Source organism: Passer domesticus, chromosome 1 (genome assembly GCF_036417665.1).
Source record: "Passer domesticus isolate bPasDom1 chromosome 1, bPasDom1.hap1, whole genome shotgun sequence".
NCBI lineage: Eukaryota > Metazoa > Chordata > Aves > Passeriformes > Passeridae > Passer > Passer domesticus.
This window is the reverse complement of record NC_087474.1, coordinates 152,793,852-152,817,118: the sequence shown is the minus strand read 5'-3', so window position 1 is coordinate 152,817,118 and position 23,267 is coordinate 152,793,852. Positions and strand designations below refer to the sequence as shown.

General features: G+C 36.2%; 1 protein-coding gene across 1 annotated transcript in view; it reads left to right on the top strand.

Moving 5' to 3' along the window:
- The window catches only part of ADCY8 (adenylate cyclase 8), a 117,885-nt gene that overhangs the window by 55,590 nt on the left and 39,028 nt on the right, over positions 1 to 23,267 (top strand). The window contains exons 5-7 of the mRNA XM_064397226.1: positions 7,354 to 7,481; positions 16,452 to 16,610; positions 20,604 to 20,874. Coding sequence (XP_064253296.1) covers positions 7,354 to 7,481; positions 16,452 to 16,610; positions 20,604 to 20,874 — 558 coding nt within the window. The remainder of the gene's footprint in view (positions 1 to 7,353; positions 7,482 to 16,451; positions 16,611 to 20,603; positions 20,875 to 23,267) is intronic.

Sequence of the window (23,267 nt, the reverse complement as noted above, 5' to 3'; positions counted from 1 at the left end):
TACCATAACCCTTCAAAATAGTCACTGTTACTCAGACTCTTGGAGTTTGCTAAGAATTACCATCAAAGCAAAGAGGCCAGTTGCAGAAAGCTTGAGGCAGTTTCTTTAGGTTTTAAGGAAAAAATGTATAAATCCTTATTTACTTCTAAATAAAAGTATTAAATTATAATCTCATATAAAGATTGTTGGATCTGCTCAAACATCTTATATAAATCATATAATATTAAAGAAGACATTTTCACAACATACTGAAAAATGTAATTTGGCTAAGTTTCTTTTTTCTCTTATTAAGCTTTATTAAGGAGTACAGAAGTAGTAAGATGTCTCTGATTTTTAAATCTTCCCTAAGTTACATCAAGTTTTATGGCATACATTGATGCATATAATTAACAACAAAAAAAAATCCATAATATCTGTATCATTACCACAGAACACTCTGAACAAAAAATAGAATGCAGTTCAATATTTCTTCTGAGAAAAAATGTAATAATATGTTTTGTACAGCTACTTCCCATTTCTAATCACTCTGTGATATTTGTAAAAGATTTATAGTTATTAAAGAGAAAAGTGACATTTACAAAAGAAGAAAAATAAGTTGGCATAAAACAGAACTGAGAGAACATTCTCTTATATATACTTCATCTACTAAAAGGCCTAAACAGAAACTCTATTAATATTAATACTTTCCTTAGGCAGAAATTTTGAGAAGAGAAGGGAAATGAGATGACATTCAGCAAGAAACTTAAGCCTAAAAAAAGTCCTGCCTTGGTGAAGGAATAGTTATTTTTGATGTTTGTTTTTCCTCTACCTTCTCTGCAGTTCTAGATGTCAGCCAATACCATGATTTAAATTATCATATTTCTAAATTCATCTGCACTCTTTGTAGATTCAGTTTCAGATACAACAAAGAGGAAAAGAAGCTTATTAAAGGATTTATTGGGGTTTTGTTTATATTTTTTCTAAGAAGGCAATCTTCTTCTGTAACCTTGGTTAAATTGTCTCCTGTGGTGCTGCAGACAAGCTGTCAAAAATTCCTTCTACGGTGTATTACCAATCTTGTGGCTGCTGTTTCCAGGGTTGGAAACCAACCTGACTACCAGGTTCCACAAGACCACATCACCCCAGAGCCCCAATAAAATACCTGTACCTATTGTTATCAGGAAGGGAAGACTGGAGGGTTTTGGGGGCTTTTCTGTTTCCTTGATAAAGACACTTCCATTGCAGTGCTTTACTGTCCCAGCTCTGAGCTGGCCGTGTTTTGTTCCATGGTGAAGTTGTCTTCCAGCACGTAACCCACAAGATTCCAGAGACTTCCTAAAAAACCTTGCATAAACATATATGTCAGGTGTGAAATTTTTAATACGTATATGTTTGGGGTGATGTAGCAAGAAGCAGAGTTTCTGGATTACGAGTATTAATATATTTATTTAGCTCATTATAAAGGCATTATAAGACTTTACAGTAAAGGGATGGAGTGAATTCTCTTTTTGCAGTGCTTAATTCTGTGTTTTACCTCCCAGCCAGTGTCAATAATTAATTGGCTCATACTAATAAATAAACAACTTTGTTTACCATGTTCTCCCTGCATTTACAGTTTTTCAGATGATAAAGAGCTCATCTAAAGACCTAAACAGTCATATATGTCCCAGCCCACAAAACACTTTTGGAAGTGATAGTATACAGGTTTTTATGAAAAAATTCAGATGAAAATGACAGATTAAACAAAATTTGTTTCAAATTTTCCAGTGATTTATAAACTGAGAATTACTCAAATTCAACCCACCCAAAAATAATTCAATTTGTGACTAAATTGGGATCTTAATTAAATTAGGCTTCACTAGTATATTCTTGGAAATTCTTCAACTCATCCTTAACAGAATCATAGAATAATTAAGGCTGGAAAAGACATCTAAGATTAGCCATTTACCTAACACTTTCAGGGCCAACACTAAACCACGTCCCTAAGCAGCACATCCATGTATCTTTTAAATATCTTCAGGGCTGACAACTCAACCTCTTTCCCAAGCAGCCTGTTCCAATGCTTGGCAATGCTTTAGATGAAGAAATTTTACCTAATATCCAATCCAAATCCCCATTGGTGTAACTGGAGGCCATTTCTTCTTTTCCTGTCTCTTATAACTTGGGAGAAGAGACTGACAATCACCTGGCTACAACCTCTTTCTTGGCCACCTGGGCACACCCTGGTTCATGTTCTAATGTTCTTGACCATTGTCCCACGTACCTGAAGCAATTAAGTTCTAGAAACTCCTAAGGGGAAGGATTTCCATGAAGAATTGTTCCTGGCTTAGCTAGAAAGAAACACCTTGAGTCTTTCTCATGGGAATTTCTGTCCCTGAAATCACTTAAAGCATAGTCTTCTAATTAACACAAACTGCCAAGGCAAATTGCTCACCAGACACAGCAGTCACAGCAGTTTTCTTCTACAATGTGTCAAGGAACAAAGCTGTTGATATAATAAATTATAAAACCCATTCACCAGTGCACCTCAATTCCTTCTGCAGCATGAGAGACCTCAAACCTATTTTTTTCTGGCGGCACAGAGAAATTCTAACTGCTCCATTATAGTTTAGGGTTTTTTTTTCCTAAAGAAAAAAAAAACCCATTCCTTATACAGTATGGTAAAATGTGTAGAAAGTGTTTAATATAGGGCCATACTTATGTATTCCCTAGTTTAGGAAAATGAAAGACTGCCATATTTTTCCCTTTATGTGTATAAAAATTCAAAAATGTTGGTAACTCTGTATCATTTCTGGTCCTCTTTTTTGCCTACATGACCAGGCTTGAGAACCCCCCTCCATCTGTCTCTCTCAAGGTCCTAGTTCTCTTTTCCAAAGGGACAGAGCTGCAATAGAAGGAATTTGGATGGAGCTCTCTCACCAAGCCACCCTAAAACAGACTGCTGATTAAGAGCTTTGGCCTAGCCCCCTTTCATGCTGAGAAATGAGGTTTATCCAGGTTTCCTCTGCCTTTGGCACAGGTTTCAGGAACTGAGCTATTGTACACAAAGGCCAAGTCCCTTCCTTCTCCCACTCTGGCTGCCTTTTGAAAGAAGACTTACATGTATAACTTCTTTTTGTTCTGTAGTTCAGTTGCAGTAATTTTTCATCCCCAATGTTCTAAACTCTGAGCTTGAAATTGTAAAAATAGCAAAAAAATTTCAATTTTCTGTGGTCTGTTTGCTATCCTATGGGGTTCCTTTCAAAACTAGGTGAAATGATTAATTCAGCACTGGCAGAATTGAAAAAGTGGCATAGCTTACAAAACAAAATCACTTTTTTTTCCCTTGTCAGGAATTTAGCCCAAGGAAACAAGAAATATTAATGAAGTCTCTGACTGTGTCTTTCAGTAACTTGATATTTGAGCAACTCATTTCTGCAGCTCCACCTTATGCCAATTTGCTTTGCTTCCTTTCCAGTCACTAGGGGTATATTTAATAAGCTTAAACATAAATCATTCACCACATACAAGGCAATTATTTATGAAAAATCTGCATATTTTCTTTTTCTCTGGATTTAGGTGAATTGGAAAAAGGTTTCTTATCAATTGCCACTAAATTAATCTAGAATTATTATTAAAAATAGTTGGGTGTTTGAGACTATTCAATATCCCCAGGCAGAAATTCTGATTTAAATTGATCTTGGCAGAATCAGGCCCCTTAATCTTCCACTTGCAGCAAATAAAAGCTGCAAATAAGGGGAGAAAAGAGCCCCTATTTGTGGCATGCTGAGATTTTAATTGATCCCTTCAATAAATGCTATTAATGAATGAGTATTGGAAGGGGTGTGAGACTGATGGATACTGATGTGAATGTCTGTATAATATCAGCTGTCATTTACATGCCCAAGGACAACTTTTAGAATTGCATATGAAAAAGGGAAGAGGAATAAAATAAATTAAAGAGGAGATGATAATAGCCTCACAATGGTGTAGGAATTTAACACAGTTGTGAAAAATATTTCCTGTACCAAAGTTCCTGTATGAAAATTTTCTGTTATTTAAATAATTTACTCATTTTGCAGTTTCTTCATACATATTTAGACTTTTAATTCATTTTCATTTAATATCAACTTGCCACTCTTAGATGCCATTGCAGTGAGACAATTTTAGGAAGTGGGCTTGAGCTCTACAGTGTGAGGAAAATCTTGATTGATACTAATATAATTTTATATCACTGAAAAGTGGGCAGGCCCTGACAAAACTCAGTCTCTGATTTAAAACTAGAGCATGGCTGCCCACATTATTCATGAATCTAACCTTAATGCTCTCATACAACAGTCTGACAAAGCTTTGAGTCTAAACTGAAGATGTGATTAAGCTACCGAGTCATTTGAGGAAATCTCATGGGACCAGCCAGTTTGCCCCTGTCAAAGGCAGATACCATTAGCCCCCTGTCCTTGAGAGTCGTTGAATTATCTTCCTCTAAATGAATTATTTCCAGTGATAAAAAGCCCATAGTTTACTTTTGAAATGAGTATGATGGGAATAATTAGGGAATCATAAAAAATGAAAAAGCAATGTAGTCAGGCTGTAACACAGATCACATTTACTAGTCATGATAATTTGATTAACAGGAAAAAAACCCAGGAAGACAAGGAGTCATTTAAAAGCTCCCTGTGGTTTCTTGTGCCAGCAGAGACACCTTGCCTGACTCCTGTAATGTTCCACAGGACATAAATCTTATGTCATATTTGTTAGTCCTGTGTGGGTGTTTCACACACCCAGGGGCTCACAGGTACATGGTGAGTTTAGGTACAGACAGCTGAAGTGAAGCCCAGCCAACAGCTTTATTTGTGACTGAATTTGTCCCCAGGCTTCCCCGACTGCCTTGCCTGGCTCTCCTTGGGCTCCACTGCTCGCTGGCATGGGGACACCTGACACAGTCATCTCCACGGGGATATTGCACTCTGTGGATGACTTCCTGAGCTTTGGCAAATGAGCCAGGTGACACCACATGACAAGGGAAAGAAAACATTCTTGAGGAGCTGAATGGATTTCCTGTGTCACACACATGCACTAACATTTGCATATTTCACACCCTCGTTAGCAGATCTTGCCATGCATCAAGATTCTTATTCTTACAAAAGCACATCCCTCTGAAGCTGTCTGCTTTATTCTGAATTTCAGACATGCAGGAAGGTGATATAAGTCTCATCTGAATTTACTGGAACCAGCATTTTAGCCAGTTTAAGTGAGGCATTAAGAATCAAACAACAGTCTTATCCTATTGAAGACTACAGTCTTTAACTGTGCTGAAATAAATTCTCACTTAATAGGGGTTTCCCATGTCATCAGATAGGTATAATAAATGTTGAAATTAAAAATGCAATTTAAAAATTAAAATATAATAATACTGGAGATAGATCTTTCTTTCTTTTATTCCAGTCTTTCTTTCTTTCCTAAGCATTGACTGTTTTTCTCTTTTTTCCCCTCTATTTTACTATGAGGTTATTATTTGTAAAGTATTTGCAGTGGCTCTGAATAAAGTGCTGCCTTTTGATTTATTCCACCTGAGTCAAACCCATATGACATTATACATGATCCTTTTATTTTGTAGATATAAAAGAAAACATCACTTATAGCAACAATCAATTGAATGGGGCCTTTAGAAAAGCCAAAAAATGCTAGAATCTCTGGTTTATATCTTCATCTCTTTGCATTTTGTTTAAACAAGGAACAGAGAGAGAAGCTTAAGGAAGTCCTCCTACTGTTTGACATGCTCTGATTTGTGCCATTGAGTCCTACCTACTTGTCAATTGACTTTTGTGTTTCACAGTTTCGCTCTATAGTTAAAAAAATAGGAAAATGTGATAATATCAGATCTCTAATTTTTTCCATTGAGGGGGAACAGTTTAAAAAAATGTTGTTTTAGAGGGGTTTAGGATGTACAATTTCATTTGAAGCAATATGAAAAATTCCCAGTGTTCTTGTGTGGGTCTGCAAAGGGGATGAAAAGAAGAGATTGAGGAAAGAGCAGAGTTAATATGAATTTTGACATTTTGGAAGCCTGGAGTTCAGTCTGGAATTTTGTGTGAAACAGATACCAAGGCATTGCATTCAAAAGGCAAGCACTGGTTTTAGCTGGAGACTTAACCAAAGCTTCAAACATGGTCAGTTCCTACTGGTGGTTTAAGACGATTTTAGGGTGAATCAGCTTACTTTTTGGCCACGTGCCCAGAACAGGTTTTACCCTTGCTGACATGCTTAAGGCTTCAGCTGACTTCTCAAAAAGCTTTGAGTAGAAGTGTGTAGATTCTCTGTGTCACTCCAGGATTGTGCAAGACTTGTCTGAGGTTGACTACAAACCTTCATTCCTCCTAAGCAAAACTTTGAAGGGAACTCATACTTGATTCCTGGGAGAACCAGCATTCACACTTGCTTCTAGAGCTTACTTAAATTTTTCTTTTTAAAGGACTGTTACTGCAGCCTTTACTGATTGATTATTAATACTACACTCAATATTTCAGCGACTCTCCATCATAAAAACACTTCCTAGCCACAGCTTGTAATGTTCTCTTTTCCTGTGCAATGATTGCCTCCTGTGAGGGCCCAATCAGCAGAATACATTGGGCAAATTTACAGGTAATCTTGGTCTCATATGCCGATCTGGGAACTGCAAAATTGCAACAACTCAGATATTTCTGCTCACTAGAAAAGGATCTTCTAAAATAGTGATCAAATCACACAATAATATTCTGTTTTAGTATGTAATTATACTGTTAATATGTATTTTAGAAATTAAATTCACTATTTACTCTTAGGGTAAAGGATGTCTCTAGCTGGATGCCAAACATCATTTCTCCACAGCATGAGCTTGATGCAGGACAGCTTCTTTGAGATCCTTGCCATGCAGATACTTATCAGTTTCTATACGTGTTGGGAATACTTGAGTGTCACTGCAGAAACTTTAGGTGGAAAGAGATTTCAGTGGGAGGAAAGAGGTTTTTCATTTATTTCCAGTGTAAAAAGTGGGCAGGAAAACATGCCATGGAGGAACATAGCCTAAATTGGGTTATTCATTATCTCAGCTGGCATTTCTGAATCCTTGGTCTATGTTCCACCTAGCTCTGATAAAACCTTTCTCCCCATCAGCAAGAACATCTCAGATTAGCATAAAAGAAAAATCACTATAGTCTTCTTTTCTGCAAATGTAAAGGTAGTTTATTTCAAAAGTGATATAAATCACAATTATATAATGACAAGCAGGAAACATCCAGAAACAAGGTGAGGTGTTGGTTTTCTTAACAGCAATTTTTCAACCATTTCTACTTTCAGCTTAAAATTATGAAAAAAACATGCAAATGTTTTCTTTCTCTTTGATACATTTGTGTGTAGGAACACCATTGTCTCAGAATAAAGATCCTGGGGGATTGTTACTACTGCGTGTCGGGGCTCCCAGAACCTCGCCAGGACCATGCACACTGCTGTGTTGAAATGGGGCTCAGCATGATCAAAACTATCAGGTAATGCCTTTTTCTCCCCCTGATTCATTGTTTCTGGCAGTGTTCTGAACTTCCTACCTGAGAATGCTATCACTAGACAAACAATCATTCAGGTGGTTCAAAAATCTCAGCATTATCACTGTGAAAAGGACAGGACTTTTTTTGATCCATGTAACACGTGGGAATAGTTGCTAAAATGATTTTATTAACCTGTGCTACTTCAGAGATGTAACACAATAGCTGTGTGTGGCTGAGAGGCTTCACAGTTCTTGGCAGTTCTCACTTTGTACTGTTATCAATTTCAAGAGGAGACTGAAGAGGAGGAGTCTGAATTGCTTCCTAAAATCTCTTTAATAAAATTAAACCACAATATAAACACAAAATGGACAGCTTTGGCTATCCTTTAGCTTGGAAACTAGCTCATAGGCAAACCCATAAGTATTGAGATTTTCCAGATGAACAAATTTTACCTGCTAAATTAGGTTCTTGCTTAAATTCACAAGCACTGGAAGTATTTTAATGAAGGAATGTGCTCCCATCATGTAAATATAATTATGTTGCTGTTAGATTATTGTATTTTGATGCAATTACAATTGATAATAATCATGTTTCAGTAGCCTGTGGATAGAGCTTGCCCAATGAGTTACCATGACGTTGGCTTACATCTAGTACTCCAAGAGAGGTTTTGTCCATCTTTTAGAAATGTATGGGCTTTTACTGATACAATGTATCAATTAAAAAATTACTGAGCTTATATTCAAATACTTTTCCTGTTGTCTTCCCTAAAATAGTGTTGCCTAACATGCTATCCTCTTTCCCTGGATATTTTGCTGTTCAATCTCTTTGTCTGCTTCTTGTCCAGGCATTTTTGCCCCTTTTATCTGGGTCTGTCTCATCATATACATCAGACAGTTAATGCACACTGCAGCTGCATTACTGAGCTCTTAATAGAGAAAGAATTTGACTAAAATTAATTAATGGAAAATGTAACTGAATAATGATTATGCAACAGTGATATCTAAGAAGGCTGGATTCAATTATCACAGGCTAAATGTTGAATAAAGTAATCAATACTTTGCTTCTGGAATCCCTACAGTGAAAGTGAAACATGAATTAGACAACACAGAGATGAAAAAAATCTACCAGCATTGTTAAAATTTTTGGATACACACATCAAATCTTTGCATTTCCTTGGTAAAACTACCTGCAGACAACCCATTGTAAGCCCTTTTTCTTCTAAGACAGTAAATTTCTCTCCATTTCCTTACACATGTGGGAGTCTGTAACATCCTGTGCCCTTCAATGAACAGGGTCATGAAGGCAGTTATCCAGTAGAAATATTGTTCTATTTTTAGTATGTTAAATAACAGCTACAGTCAGTCAGGGCCATGACACCAAAGTTCATCAGGACTTGGGTCATCCATCACAGACAATTCAGTTCAGATTGACCCCAATTTATTTGATAATCCCAGTATCTGATTTTCTGTCTATGCAATGAGCATGGTTCTTCCCCTAGGCTTTTCTGTTCAGAGTAAAGGAGCCTTATGTTGCTTATCTTCATGTGTGTTCATACAGTTCACAGGGAGGACCAATCCTGCCATAGAATATTAGAAATACTTCTGCCTACATTTCTGAGAGATTTTGGAGTTATCTACAGTCTATTAATTAAAATTAAAGAAGTAGATATATGTCTCACAGTTAAGATAATATAAAATACCCTTTTTATAAAAGTGAGTTTTTTATCACATTGATCCCCACAGAATTTTACCATATTTAAAAATTTAAAATGTGACATAAATGACATTTGATGATTAGAAAATTTTTAAACTTCATCAGAAGATTTCAGAAAATATTTTTCTTAAGTCTAAAATAATAGGAAGATGACCCAAGATATGAGAAACCATCATTCAGATTTGAGAGCTGTGCTGGTTATACAGACAAACATTTCTCTCCATTGACACTGGTAATGTTGTACCAGTCAGCAAACCCTTCTGGAGAGGCAGAGCCCCATCAGAAAATTCCCCTGTGATCTCAGGATGCCATTACTGAATACTCCTTCTATTGTCCTCGATGATGACTCCATGGTCAAAGGGAATAGAACAAGAACGTCAGGCCCATTCATTACACAACATGTAAAATAAATCTAAATGGGCAGACTGTCTCACAAGGCACTTCTGAGTGTTTTCATATAGCTTGTATCTATACAGCTAAATTGTTAATTTATTTTTAATTGACACTTTACAATTTGATTTTAATCTTGAGTCTTGCAGATCCACTACTCTTTTTGCAGATGAAAGGAACTGGTTACAAACCAACAAAATAATTCAAGATAATTTTTTTCTCTGTAATGTTTTTTTTTTTGCATTACCATGCTTTGTTAAACATCCCATAAAAGAAGCACTATTATCGTTATTCAAATCTGTCTTCTTGTTCTTTGCTCCCTTAACTGCTGAGAACAATTGATGATGACTTTTAACTACAGGAAGATGCCATGGAATCTGATATTTACTCCAAAGTAAATGCTCCATCACATTTAGGCATGAGAAAAAATCCATACTTGATCTGTGCTGCAAAACCCAAAGATCTGTAAATTGTGTTTATCTGCAGCTGGAAATGTGAATTAAAGTAAAAAGGACAAGCTCTTCACAAAGGGCTCCTTTATTCAGCTGGTTTCCACATTTTTTCACGTGCAGCAATAACTCTCATTTTGTTCAATTTTATTGTATCAATGCCTGTCTGGGCTGACTGTTGATGGAAACAGGATTCCAATTGAATGTTTAGTCAGGAGATGATAATTCATTTTAACAGTTATCATTTCATGATCATTCATTTTAACAGTTATCATTTCATGATCATTCATTTTAACAATTATCAGCCAAGCAAAGTGGCTGTCAGGAATAACACCACTTTCTCAAACGTCCTTATTCCTAAAATCCCTGTGACTGGGAGTAGAGGGGAAGGGAGATTGTGTGAGGTTCAGCTCCTCAAGGACTCATTTTCATAGTGTAATGGTGGAAATGGCACAATATATATGTAACAGTGGAAATTCAAACAAACCTTTGTGCTGGTACATTTGTTTGGTGAATCAAGGAGCCCTGAGTAGTTTCATTCTTTGGATCATTTCCCACTGTAAACCATCTGAAAGAGTAACTATTATGACAGAATAAATGGTCTCAGCATGCAATATAGTCTAAACTCCAGAAATTAGATAACAGCTTGTCTTCATTAAAAGTCTGTAATTAAGTACTAATATTAAGGCAAATTCATGATAGAGGGGGAAAAAAAGGAAAACTAAAAAAACCCAAACAAATCCACAATCAAAAATACCTCAACTGTTTTAGATAACTGACTGCCCTGGCAGGTTTCCTGCTTTTAGCATGAAAAAACTGCTTTTATCATCATCTGTTGAGTATTAACAAAAATCATGAAGTGATCAATTGTTGTTAAAGTTACCCGGGCATTAAAAGAGACAGGAATTGTTTTCATATTGCATTATTTATAAAGTATGTAATTAAGTAATTATATATTAATATCATTCATCCAGTTCTGGATTCCTCCCATAGATTATTTCTCCTATGATCTACAAGGCTCTTCCTATGATGCAATGAGATCTGATTCACAGAATAGAGGATGTATTCACAAACCCAAAAACTAAGGCTTAACTTCATTTCTGTGTGGTGGTGCAAAGGGATATTATGACATATTCACAAGTTCAGCCAGCACTTTTTAGACATTTCTAAGATTGAATATAGGTTTCCTACCAAGACTTGATCATATTGTCACCTCCACATGTCCATTCCAGCCACTGACTCTGAATGGAGAGACCAACAAAATAGATTTTCTTCCCCTGTTTTTGCTGTTGGATGATGATGTGAACTAAATCAGGTAGAGATGAATGAGTTCATGTATTTCTGTGATCTCTTTCCTCTGACTACACCACAAAACACAGTCAAGGCCACATTGCAAAAATAGCACAGGACTGTGTATATATACATATATGTATATGATTATAAGATGTTTATAACATACTTCTCAAATCAAAAAACAAAGTTCTACTAATATTGTGTGTGGTCCCTTGTACTGTATTATCTTCCTGCTTCTCAGAGCAGATTTAGATAAGGAGGAGGAATGCAGCAGTATTAACTCTACCCATGTAGCTACAGTTTCTGTCTGAACTCAGAGCAAGTCAGTTATATTAGTGATAAGTCTGACAATATGAAACGTCTCCAGGTAAGAGTTTCTGCCTACATTAGATTACAGTTCTAAATCCAAGTTAAACTCATCCTGGTGTTATTTTAAATTGTCTCATTGGGAAAATATCTACATTAAATTGTAAATTCAACTTGTGTAAAGTTCATCTACAAAATCTTACATCCCACAAATCACACTGCCTGCACTGTACCATTCAAAGTGTTCAGTACTTTAGTGTATCCTGTTACCAAGCTTTTCTAAAATAATGGATATCTCCTTCAAAGGCATGAACCAGTTTCCAGAGTTACACTGAAAAGATCACTTGCCTCACTTCATCTACTATCCTGTCATGTCAGCACCAAAAAGCATTTGAATTCCTTTAGGAAAATTCCATAATTATGTTGAGTCCAACCAAAATGTTCCCTATATAACTGAACGTTATGATCAAAGGACATTTCAGTTAGCAGGAGACACAGGAGATCACCTGTACATCCTTCTGCTGTCAGCAGAGTCATCTAAAATCCTTATTTCCTTAAACCAGAATACATGGACTTTCATATTTCACCTGCATGAGGATCACAATGACCATGTCTTGATGATAAATTGAACAATCCCAGAGAATTTTAGTCATCACTAAGAAAAAGTGGAACAGACCGGCCAACTCCACTCTTCTGAAGTCCTTTTTCTTCCAAATCCAGGCAGCTGCATTCAAATTACCTACTAGAAATGGTCTGGAACAGAATGTGAAAGGGCTTGTTGAGAATGAAAAAGAACTCTGGATTGTTTTCAGTATCTCAAAGCATAGTCATAACCTTGCACAATTGAACTGGTCAGCACAGAAGCAGCCTGTGTGGCACTCTCAATCTTCAGGGCCTGAATTCAGATTTTTGACAGCCACAGAAAAGGCTGAAAAGCAAATTTCTGAATTTTGCCTCACTTTCTTCACGCAAATAAGAAAGGTTTCAATTAACACCACAAAAATCAAATACCCATCAAAGAGTGCTGACCAGGGGGAAATGCCAAGATCAAATTAAAATCATGGAATTTTTTTATCTCTGGCTAGACTGAAATGGCAAAAGTAACACCAGTCACAGTTACCTCATCCTGGATAAGATATCAAAGCACTTGTGAGGCAAAGAGAACTGCTTTATAAATCATCAATAATGCATATTCGTGCATGCACTTTGTCAATGTGTCTGCAGAAAACCTGTAAAGCAGTTGAAGAAAATATGTTTTCTTAATTAGAAGTTTCACTGACAGTTGAGTGAAATTAAGAGACAGAAAAACTAGATGTGGAATACTTGAGCTTTTGCAAAATAGACTCTCTTTTTTTTTCCTCTACATTTTTTATCTAGTACATGCTATTATTTCTGAGAATTTTTTTTCTGAATAAGTTAGAACTGCCACTATTGATGAAGGTGATCCAAGCTTTGTTATTTCAGGCTTTGTTATTCCTATACCTCTATGTAAACAAGACCTCCTAAAGTATGTGGTACTCTAGTTGCTGGAGAGTTAGATTTGACCATGATTAAGTCCCCTTCTTTACATAATTCAGAAATCTTTTTCAACCCACATTACTCCCAATATTAAATAAAAAAAAAAACTCCATTACTTCTTTCATACTAACAAATCACCTCACTTTTAAACTTTTTACTCTTTGAAGAGAATTTTTAAACAAAGTAAACCATTTATTCTTTGTTCAATTTAATATCTCGCAACAAAAATTTTATGAAAACTATTGTTTCCACAACAGCTTATCAACAGTTCTCCTTTCAGGCTTGTGTTGCAAATAATAAAGTAATTTGAATGAGAGTAGATCACTCTCATGTTTTGATTCCTGGAAAGGGCTATTTAAATATATTTCAGACTGCCTGTTACTTCATGAAATCAGGTCCCCTCCTGCAATTATTTTCCCACCTATCAACATAGGAGGACATTGCTGTGCATGACAAGAGGAGATGGAAGGACAGAGCCCTGCACGTGCACCAGCACTGCAGCAGACAGAGGAACAGAATGTCCTCAGCCAAAGGGTGCAGGCAGGAGGCCAAATCCACTCTGACTGCTGATGAAGAGCTGAGATCAAATATCACCTGAGCAGCACATAAAGAGTTGCTGGGAGACTGTGGAAGACAGATAAGGCAAGGGGGAGAGGACCTTGATTAGTGTCTGCAGGAGGTGGTGTGGACAGAACAGCTGTGTGAGGTTTAGAACAAATGCAGAAGTCCTGTGTGGCTGGTGGAGGATGCCAAAGCCTTCTCAGGCCATCCCCACATTTTTATAACAAAGGAAAAGTTTAATCCAGGAATCCTTAGTGAATACTCTGGAAATAGAGGGGCACATTGCTAGTTGCACCATCATTTGTACCTGGTCTCTCCAGTGATACCTGAGTGTGTTAGTTCTCATATAAGAAACAAATACCTGACCACAATTTATAGTATTTAAAATGAATAGAATAGAATAGAATAGAATAGAATAGAATAGAATAGAATAGAATAGAATAGAATAGAATAGAATAGAATAATAAGCTATTTGAGTTGGAAGGAGCCTACAGTGGCCATCTTGTCCAGCTGCCTACCAATTCAAAAGTCACCAAAGTTAAAGCATGTTAAGAGCATTGTTCAAATGCCTCTTGATTGTAGGCTTGGAGCATCAATCACCTCAGCAGAGAGCCCGTTTCACTGTTTGGCCACAGACATGGTGAAGAAATGGTCCCTAATGTCCAAGCTGAGCATTCACTGATGGGGCTTTGAATTATTTCCATACTTTCAGTCACTGGATTCCAGGGAGAAGAGCCCAGCATCTCCTTCTCCCCTTCCCCTCTTCAGGAAGCTGTGAGAGAGCAACAAGGCCACACCTCAGACTCCTCTTCTCTAAACTAGACAAACCTAGAGCATTCAGATGCTCGTCACAGAACATGACAATTGGTAAAATAGAAATTAAGCTCGTAAAATAACATTTTTGTTGATATATGTATAGAGAAAGGTTACATAAATACAGGCTATTAAAACATTTTATTCAACTTAAAACCTTCTTATTGATTGCATTTTTCAATGAAAAGCTTTTTGCTCAATTATTTATCTAAATACAATTACCATTTATTTCAAGATAAGGAAATCAAATGTAAAAGGAAAAATAATAGTCTGAACAACAGGAAAAGGCAGACTGGAGAAACAATCATGTGAAGAATTGTGTGATAATTCCACTAACAGTTATCAGTGTCAGTTTAGATATTTTTATAGCATATAAAAATTATTCAAAATAGATTAAAATCTCAGCAGTCTCACTTCTATTAGCTTCTCTCACAACACTCAAAGTGTTTCAATGTGGAGGAGTTGTTACATATCCCATCTTCCAGGGACAGTTAATTGTATAATTTTGGTGTTTCAAGCCCTCTTGCTTGCATGCAATGAAGAAAGTTGTAAGTTAAAATTACAGACTCTAAGTATAAGAACGCAGATAAATTCCTTTGCAAAGTTTCTTTGTTTATTATTTTATGATTAAGTATTTAAAACCTTTTTCTCTTAGATAGCTGAAATATGTTCTCTTACTGATGTGATTAACTAGTCTTGTAGGCAAACTACTGAGATTTATCATATGTCTGCCTTTCTCCAGGTTTTCTTAATATGAAGGGAAGGGAAGGGAAATGATGAATTCTTTATTTTCAATTTTTTGCATTTCTGTGCAACCTGTTTCCATTTTAAAACTCTTGGGTTTGTTTGTTTATTTTTTTCCCCCCTTACAACCTGAGCTGGTGCTCCGTTGCAACAATGAAATCTCAAGTATTGAATGCAGAAAGCAATTTACCCTTTTCTCCTCTACAGAGGATCTGTCGAGGTCGTTACTGATGCATCTGAGACAACAGTAGTTAACTCCAGAGCAGGGAAATAGAGCTGTTTATTCTTTCCCTGCTCTGTAGTGTGATCTTGCTGTGCTTCTATTGACTTCAGTGACTGTAGAGATGAGGCCCTTTACAGAGACACAGCAGGTTTGTAGACCAACAGTAGCAAAGTAGTTTTCCTATCCTGAGCACAAAATTTAAAGATTAATGAACACAAGCTCTAATACTATTTCTGGTGCAAACAGTTATTGTCACACAAACAGAACTGGAAAAACAGTATCTTAACTAGTATGCTCATTTGTGTTTATTTTTGAGAGGGGAAATTCTCTTCACCATCCAACAGAATGGACAAAACTGATTTTAAACTCACATGGTTGTCATGACAGAGCAAAGGCTGTTCTGGCCAAATCTAATGAAAATAATCATTTGACAAAAACTAACTCTGGAATATCCCAATCAATAAAATAATATTTTTTTAAAAAATTGAAAATAAATAAAAATACAAGAATATAAAAGAATGGACAGGTTTGATGAAAATAGTTCCTGTTCCTGAAGTGTCCATATTGTTTCTGACTGTTCCATACTGTTCCAAAATTTCTGTATTGTTCCTGAACCATTTCTAATTCCAAGCTAAAGCACTCAATAAGTCCAACAAAATATTTTCATTCAGACATCTTTTTCTCTATCTTTTCCTTTCTATCTGATTGAAATAATAAGTATACCACTGAGCCATGCATGCAATTAAGTGCTTAATGATAACCTGGCTTTTAGAATAATTTTATCACTACTTCTACCTTTGCTATTTAGAAAGTTCTCTCTTCATTTTACAGGCTAGACTGCACTTTGCAGCTAACTGACATCATATTTTACATCATACACTTTTTTAAATTATATGGAAATTTTTGGCATATATTTTTATAAGTCTGGCCTTTTTTTCTTTCTTTGTGTGTTTTGTTTAACAGATACGTCAGATCAAGAACAAAGCATGACATTGACATGAGAATAGGGATTCATTCTGGATCGGTTCTGTGTGGAGTGCTGGGCCTGAGAAAGTGGCAGTTTGATGTCTGGTCATGGGACGTGGATATTGCAAACAAACTCGAGTCAGGTGGAATTCCTGGGTAAGGCAAAGTGTATTTCCCACAGTCAGAAAACATTGCCAGCACATTACACTGGTAACCTTGCCAAGAGATTAACTGTTTTACATCATTTCATCAACTATGACCTTTTTTTTTTTTTTGCTATTTTGCAGTTGGCAAGGTTTAGTGAGACTATAGCCAATAAGGGAAGAAATGGTCTGCTTGTAGAGCCATTTGAAAAGACAAGACAAAAATATTTATTTTTCTTTGTTACCCTGATTTTCTCAAAAAGATCAATTTTTTGTTTTCAGCCTTCATAGTCCTCAGAGGTAGCTCAAATTTCCCAGTTAGATGTTGACCATTCATGAGATTTTCCAGGCTTCATTCTCTCACCTTTTTTCATTCAAATAATACTGTGAGGCACAAAGCTATAATTTGTTTTATTTCATAATGCACAAACTGGGAAGAATTATGTGTTCATGGGTCATTAGTCTAATAACAAGTTGTTATGAACAGCAGGATCTCTGAGAAGTCTTTTAAATAATTTGATGCTTTAGTAGATGTTTTGAGATATTTATCTTAAGCTGTCTATATGTGAAAATGCATGGTTTTCCACTAAAAAAGCCTAGTTTCTTTCTGTATATGAGTGCTTGATGTGGCTGATTCACCTGAAAGTTGAATGTTATTTCTGCTGGATATGGCCTTTATATCCTGCTAGTTTGCAAGCTACAAATCCTAGATTTGAACAGTAGTGATTGCAGGAATCTTCTGTGCACTTTCAGTTCCACCTGCCATTGATGAAAGATGTAGAAATGATCACCTAGACAATTCCAATTTTAGCCATGGAATTTGGAAGCAATAGTAGCAGACATCTTTATGTGGAAAAAAATCTAAACGGTGCTGTCACCTTGAATGACAGAGATTTTAAGTCATCAAAACTGAGTCATGTGCTGTCCTCCCTACACACGCATCAGGATCTGTCAGAGCTGTCATGTTCCCAGGAAATTGGAAGGAAATTTGCTTCGTATATTGCAAATGCAGGCCCCTTCCACAATTCTACATAGTAAAACTTTATTCTAATATATATTCTTGGAATTAGCAGAAAATGAAATTGTGCATGCTTTGAGAACAACTTCTGTACTCTGCATATGTCACCCCTGTATAAAATTTCAGGAAAAAAAAATTCATTTTCTGCTGTTTATCCCACATGATAGCCCCAGATGACTAAAAGGATGCTGTGTTCACATGAACAAATTGATCATCTAAGTTTCACCATTCACACCTGCAAAAAGCAGAGTCTATTGCTGTCAGTGTGTGCAAGTTGTATGGCTATTAATGAATAACCCTGAAAATGCACAGATAAAATGCTGTAGATAAAATGCCTGGCAGGTTTTCAGTCTGTCAGAGCAGAGTGATTTCCTGGATATCAGTGTGCCAGCAGAACAAAGCCTGTATGTGACAGCAATGAACCAAGTCTCTCAGAATAGTGATTTACATCAGAGTTTCCTAGTGTGCAGAGCAGATTTAATAGATCAGTAAATTCATTTCAGCCTCTCCTTACTTCTCCCTGCCACCAGCATCCAAATCCCACTGCTTGCTGTAATACTGAGGTCATTCCCTTTCCTAGAGCAGCTTCACCAGGAAAGCTGCCCTGGGGTCATAAGCAGTCCTGTTCTCACGGTGTAAAACAAGAGCAAAGATGAATTGCAACATTTTCCTGAGGGCACAGTGGAGAGAGGCAGCTGAGGATGGGAAACATCCTTTTACCCAGTCTGAGAGCAGGAAAGAAGAGGCTCAGCACTTCCCTTCAGTGCCTGCATGTCCCCCGAGCCCTCCATCTACCTCAGGTGATGCAGGGAGAGATTGCACCAGAAAGAAGGAGCATAAACCAGCAGACCAGCTGCTGAGGGGAAGGCACTTAGGGGCACTGAGGAAAAAAAAATGATGATTTCTGGTTTTCTGAGAGTAAAAAATGTGTCCACAACACCTAAGAAGGAAATCTTGTGATCTGGTAATCAGTGACATTCTTCTGCCAGGGTTCCATTACCTAATAGATTTTACTTAGTGTATGTAGGTATTACTCTGCAGTACTGATTTGCATAAATCCATGGTAATAATTAATTTTCAGTGATGTCTCAATGACATCTAACACTGTGGGTCTGATACACTTTCCAGAGTAGGTCAGGCAATACTTTTTGACTTCAATACTCAGGTTCCCAATGTACTGCAATTGTAGAAAATTAAAAGATATCTCTCTACATTTTAAGTTTTTTTAAGCAAGCAGTACAAAATGTGAAGCCAGAAAATACTTATAATCTGCCAACTATTTATTAATATTTGGCCCATTTAAGGATATCGCAATAATAGCTATCTTCATACTCTGGTAAAGCTGTTATCATATCCATCATAAAATCCATATTTTAAGGCTTTATTTCCTAAATTATATTAGTTGAATCTAAAGAGAGATATAGTCACCTTGGCAACTACTGTATCACTTTCTTTTCCTTTTTTCTTTTTTTTTTCTTTAGTTTTAGGTTAGTCTTTACTTAAATCAATTTGACCTATTTGGATGTCTTAGGGCTAGGAAACTCATCATCTTTCTGAGAGGTCACATGCTTTGCTGTTTAAGTCCAGGCCAAAAGTAGCTTATATTTGTGTGACATTTTTACTGGGTTTTATTATGAGTTTTACTAATTTTTCACTATAAAATACTACTAATCTCTGTGATCATTATAACAGCATGCCTTTAGAAAGAGCGAGTTGTACAAAACCTGGGAAAGAAGCAGGGAAGTAGAGACAGATTTAAAAATGGCTGGGATACAAATTTTTGATCTTTTAATTAGATTTTGATATTTAATAGTCCACATGGACAGTTTGTGTCAAGTTCTGATACTTCTGGGCACTTCACACTGCTTAATACAACCAGAACTTTATTTTCTGGCAATGTATACACATAATATATGCCCTTTTAGTCTTTTATTCCATCAAAATATTATGCAATTCAATTCTGTATTGGCATCCTTTGAGTTACAGAAGGAAGTTCCCAAGGGACATGCTAGGATCATTTCCTTCACAGGAGGAATCCAAATTGTGGTGACTGAGAAAAACAACATAGCATGTGTCATCAAGAAAGGATCAAGAATTTCAGCTCATTCTGAATATTAGGAATTTGTATGCAAGTTTGTCTTGCAGAAAGTGACATACACCCAAAGTTTAAAAAATCAGCTGGTTTAGAGTCACTACAACTATTTTCTTTGGGCTAGATAAATACCTAATGAACAACTCTTGCTGCATTCATGATGCTGCATTGTACAGTATAGCGCAGCTGACCATGTTGATAGGCTCTGGAGGTGTCTGCTATTTTCCTACATGCAGGAACTTGAAAATTCCTTAAAAATGGTTTGGCTGGAAGGCATCCAAGTTCCTATCATACCTTTGCAAAGTTTGAGCTCTTTTGCATGTAATCTGTTAAATTCAGCTTCAGTTTAGTCAAAGCTTATTGAACTCATTGCCTAGTCTAATAGAAATCATTATGTTGCTTGCCTTTGCATAGTTCTCCTATTTCCCTAATTCACTTCAGGTGCAATCAGACCACTAATTCCAAATGTTTAAGCTACCTCAGGAAACTGAAGGAAATCAAAGACCTTCACGTAAACTACTCCAATGCCTACCATTTATTTTTCTCTCAACATAGTTCCCTGAAGTACAATTTTCTTTCACTCAGAATAGCATTTTACTCAGGAATGTCTCCCATTAAATTATTAACTATGAGCAGAAGTATCAGGTGTGAATGTCAAAGTGTTTTTCCTGTGACAGGAAAAACATATTAATGATATCTTAATGATGTAAACATATTTTGAGATTATTTGACCACAAATAAAGCTCATGTTTTTAAATGCACTACTTAATTTTAATTTTTTGCAATAGAAAACCTTGTCAATATCCATGATGATAAACAATGTAGGTTTCAAAACCTCCTTCTAACCTATAGTAGAGCACAATCAGTATTTGCTACTGCTTATTTCACTTATGCAGGAGGATTCATATCTCCAAAGCCACTCTGGACTGCCTGAATGGGGATTATAAAGTTGAAGAAGGGCATGGCAAAGAACGCAATGAATTCCTGAGGAAACATAACATTGAGACTTATTTAATTAAACAACCTGAGGAGAGTCTGTTGACTTTACCTGAAGATATTGTGAAAGAGGCTGTCAGCTCCTCTGACAGGAGAAACAGCGGAGCCACGTTTACCGAGGGATCCTGGAGCCCTGAACTTCCATTTGATAACATAGTGGGAAAACAAAACGTAAGTCAAACTTCCTTTAATGTCATTGAGATGAATGCATGATTGAGTGCACTTCAACAATGGAGGCCTCAGAGGAGGCAACTTCATCTTTAACCTTTATTCTAACATGTACTGTAACAGCAGAGGATTGAATAAATTGTTTCAAGGCAGAAAAATCATGTATCTACACTGGGAAAATGCCAGTGAAGCAGAGATTTTGGGTTCATTGTTTTTTTTCTTTTTCCCAACTGAAATTAAATGCTGCACAGCTTAGTTTTAATTGAACCACTCCACAAAGTAATTAAAAATAAATCTAATGTTACTAAACTAGTTGGAACATTCTAGTCAGAGTGTATATCCCGTTGCATAGCTTCACTGTAGAGCCATCAAATTAAAGGGATGAGGGAAAGGGCATTTTCCCAGAGGAAAAAGCATAAAGTAGTTTATTGATATCCAAGGGAAGGAAAAAAAAAAAAAGCATGTTGTGAAATCAAGATCTTTATTTCTCACTTTTCTAACAAAAAATATTTAAAAACTCATACTCTAAGATATAATCAAGGTACACTAGCAGATGAGTTAGATTGTAAGGACATCTGTAGCTCAATAGAAATATGAGATAATAGCAACTTCTCCTGGTTAGATATTTTCCAAAAGCACTGCATGGCTGATTGCCAGCAACCTGGGAACCAGCAATTGTTGTAGCGTAAAAAAAAATCTTTTTCTGAAGTCTTGTTGTCTAGAGGAATTAAAGATGGAAAGGTTAAAATGCCCTCAGACTCCACTTTTCTCACGGCACTTGGAAAATTGATGAGTCTTTATGACACAAAGTCAGGTGAAGTTTTCTTCCATTTTCTTTGAGGGATCTGTAATGACAGATGATCTTCTGCTGCACATCCTTATTCCTACTTGTCTGAACTGTCTGTTGAACTTTAAGCATTGTTGTGTGGAGGTCTTGCTTTTGTCAACCGTCATCTGCTTCTTACAAATGTGCTCAGAAGTGACAAAATTTCACAATCAATCAGCCACAGCAGTGTCTTCATCTCTCCAAACTGAATTTGAGCATGGCACAGTTTGCTGTTATATAAAACACCTGTTTTTTATATGTGCTGTACATCTGTGTATTTGCCTGTGCACTGCCTTACAGTATTTTCTGTAATTTGTTGACCTGTCTCTATATTGTCATTTCATTAGGAGTAGAGATATGGGTGCATGCTGCTGTGAATATCTTGTGATCTCTCTCTATTTCTTTCCCTTTAAGATATTCCAATCTCTGTAGTAAAAAAAAAAAAAAAAAAAATCTCTGCAGAGTAGGTTCTCATTTTTTTGGTCATTTTCTCCGTTAAACCTGACCTTGAGGCTAACAAAGGCAAAAAACAAAATAAAGGATTAGTGGGTTTATTCAATTATTGATCAGCTCCTAGTACTAGCAAAAAGGCCTTGAAAGTAATTGAAATAGGGATAGCTTAACAGTTTCTTTAAAACTTTTTTTTCCTTATGGCAATAAACAATCTACTTTTAGAACAGTTTCTCACAGTTTTTTAAAGAATTTGAAGTGGTGTTGGGAAAAGCTGTAATTTTATATAACACAGTTTAACAATAAGCCTTTTGGTGGAGACAAGATTTTAAAAATCTGCCGTTCTGTGTATGATTCAATTATTATATAATTCTTTATTTACAGTTGAGACAATAGGCAGTATTGCTCATAAATAATGTATTTTAGCTAAAAAATCCAGATGATAGATTTAAATTATACTAGGATGTAGTAACATTTCCCAGAGGTGTGTCAGTCTTGGACAGAATAAGCATTTAATAACACTAATTAAGCAGCTTAAAGGTCACTGTCAGCAGCAGGCTTTGAGAATCGTAGAAGCAGCAACCCAGCAGTGAATCACTCTGTATGTTTGAATATTTGCCAACAGAATTTAAATTATTTCTTTACTCAATATAAATTGCAACAACATCTGAGCAATTGATCACATGTGTCTTACTTTTAACTCTACTTATGTTAGGAGACGTGAAATTTCTGGGGTGTTCTTAAGCCAAAATCAAATTTATCCCTATCCACACTCGGTACCTCCAACTTGTGTTCTATGAACAGCCTGAATCAGTGAATTGCAGATGTTTTTATGTAAGTAAGAAACAAATAACCACTTTTTATGTAGGCAGTCACAGATATTAGCAAAAACTACACCTACAGCCCAAATATCACTATGTGCCCTTGCTCTGATTGTGAGGTAAGCCAAGAGTGCAAGTTCTAGTCTGAAATTCAAATATGCCCAGTCGTAGTGGGTTTGAAATTTGGTTTAGACAAGAGAAACCTCCAATATAAATGGAGGTTTCTGTTATTGAAATAAGTGTCTGGACTTCTTTCTTGAAGCAAAGAAAATTGGACAGAATTTATTTTATTTCAAGAG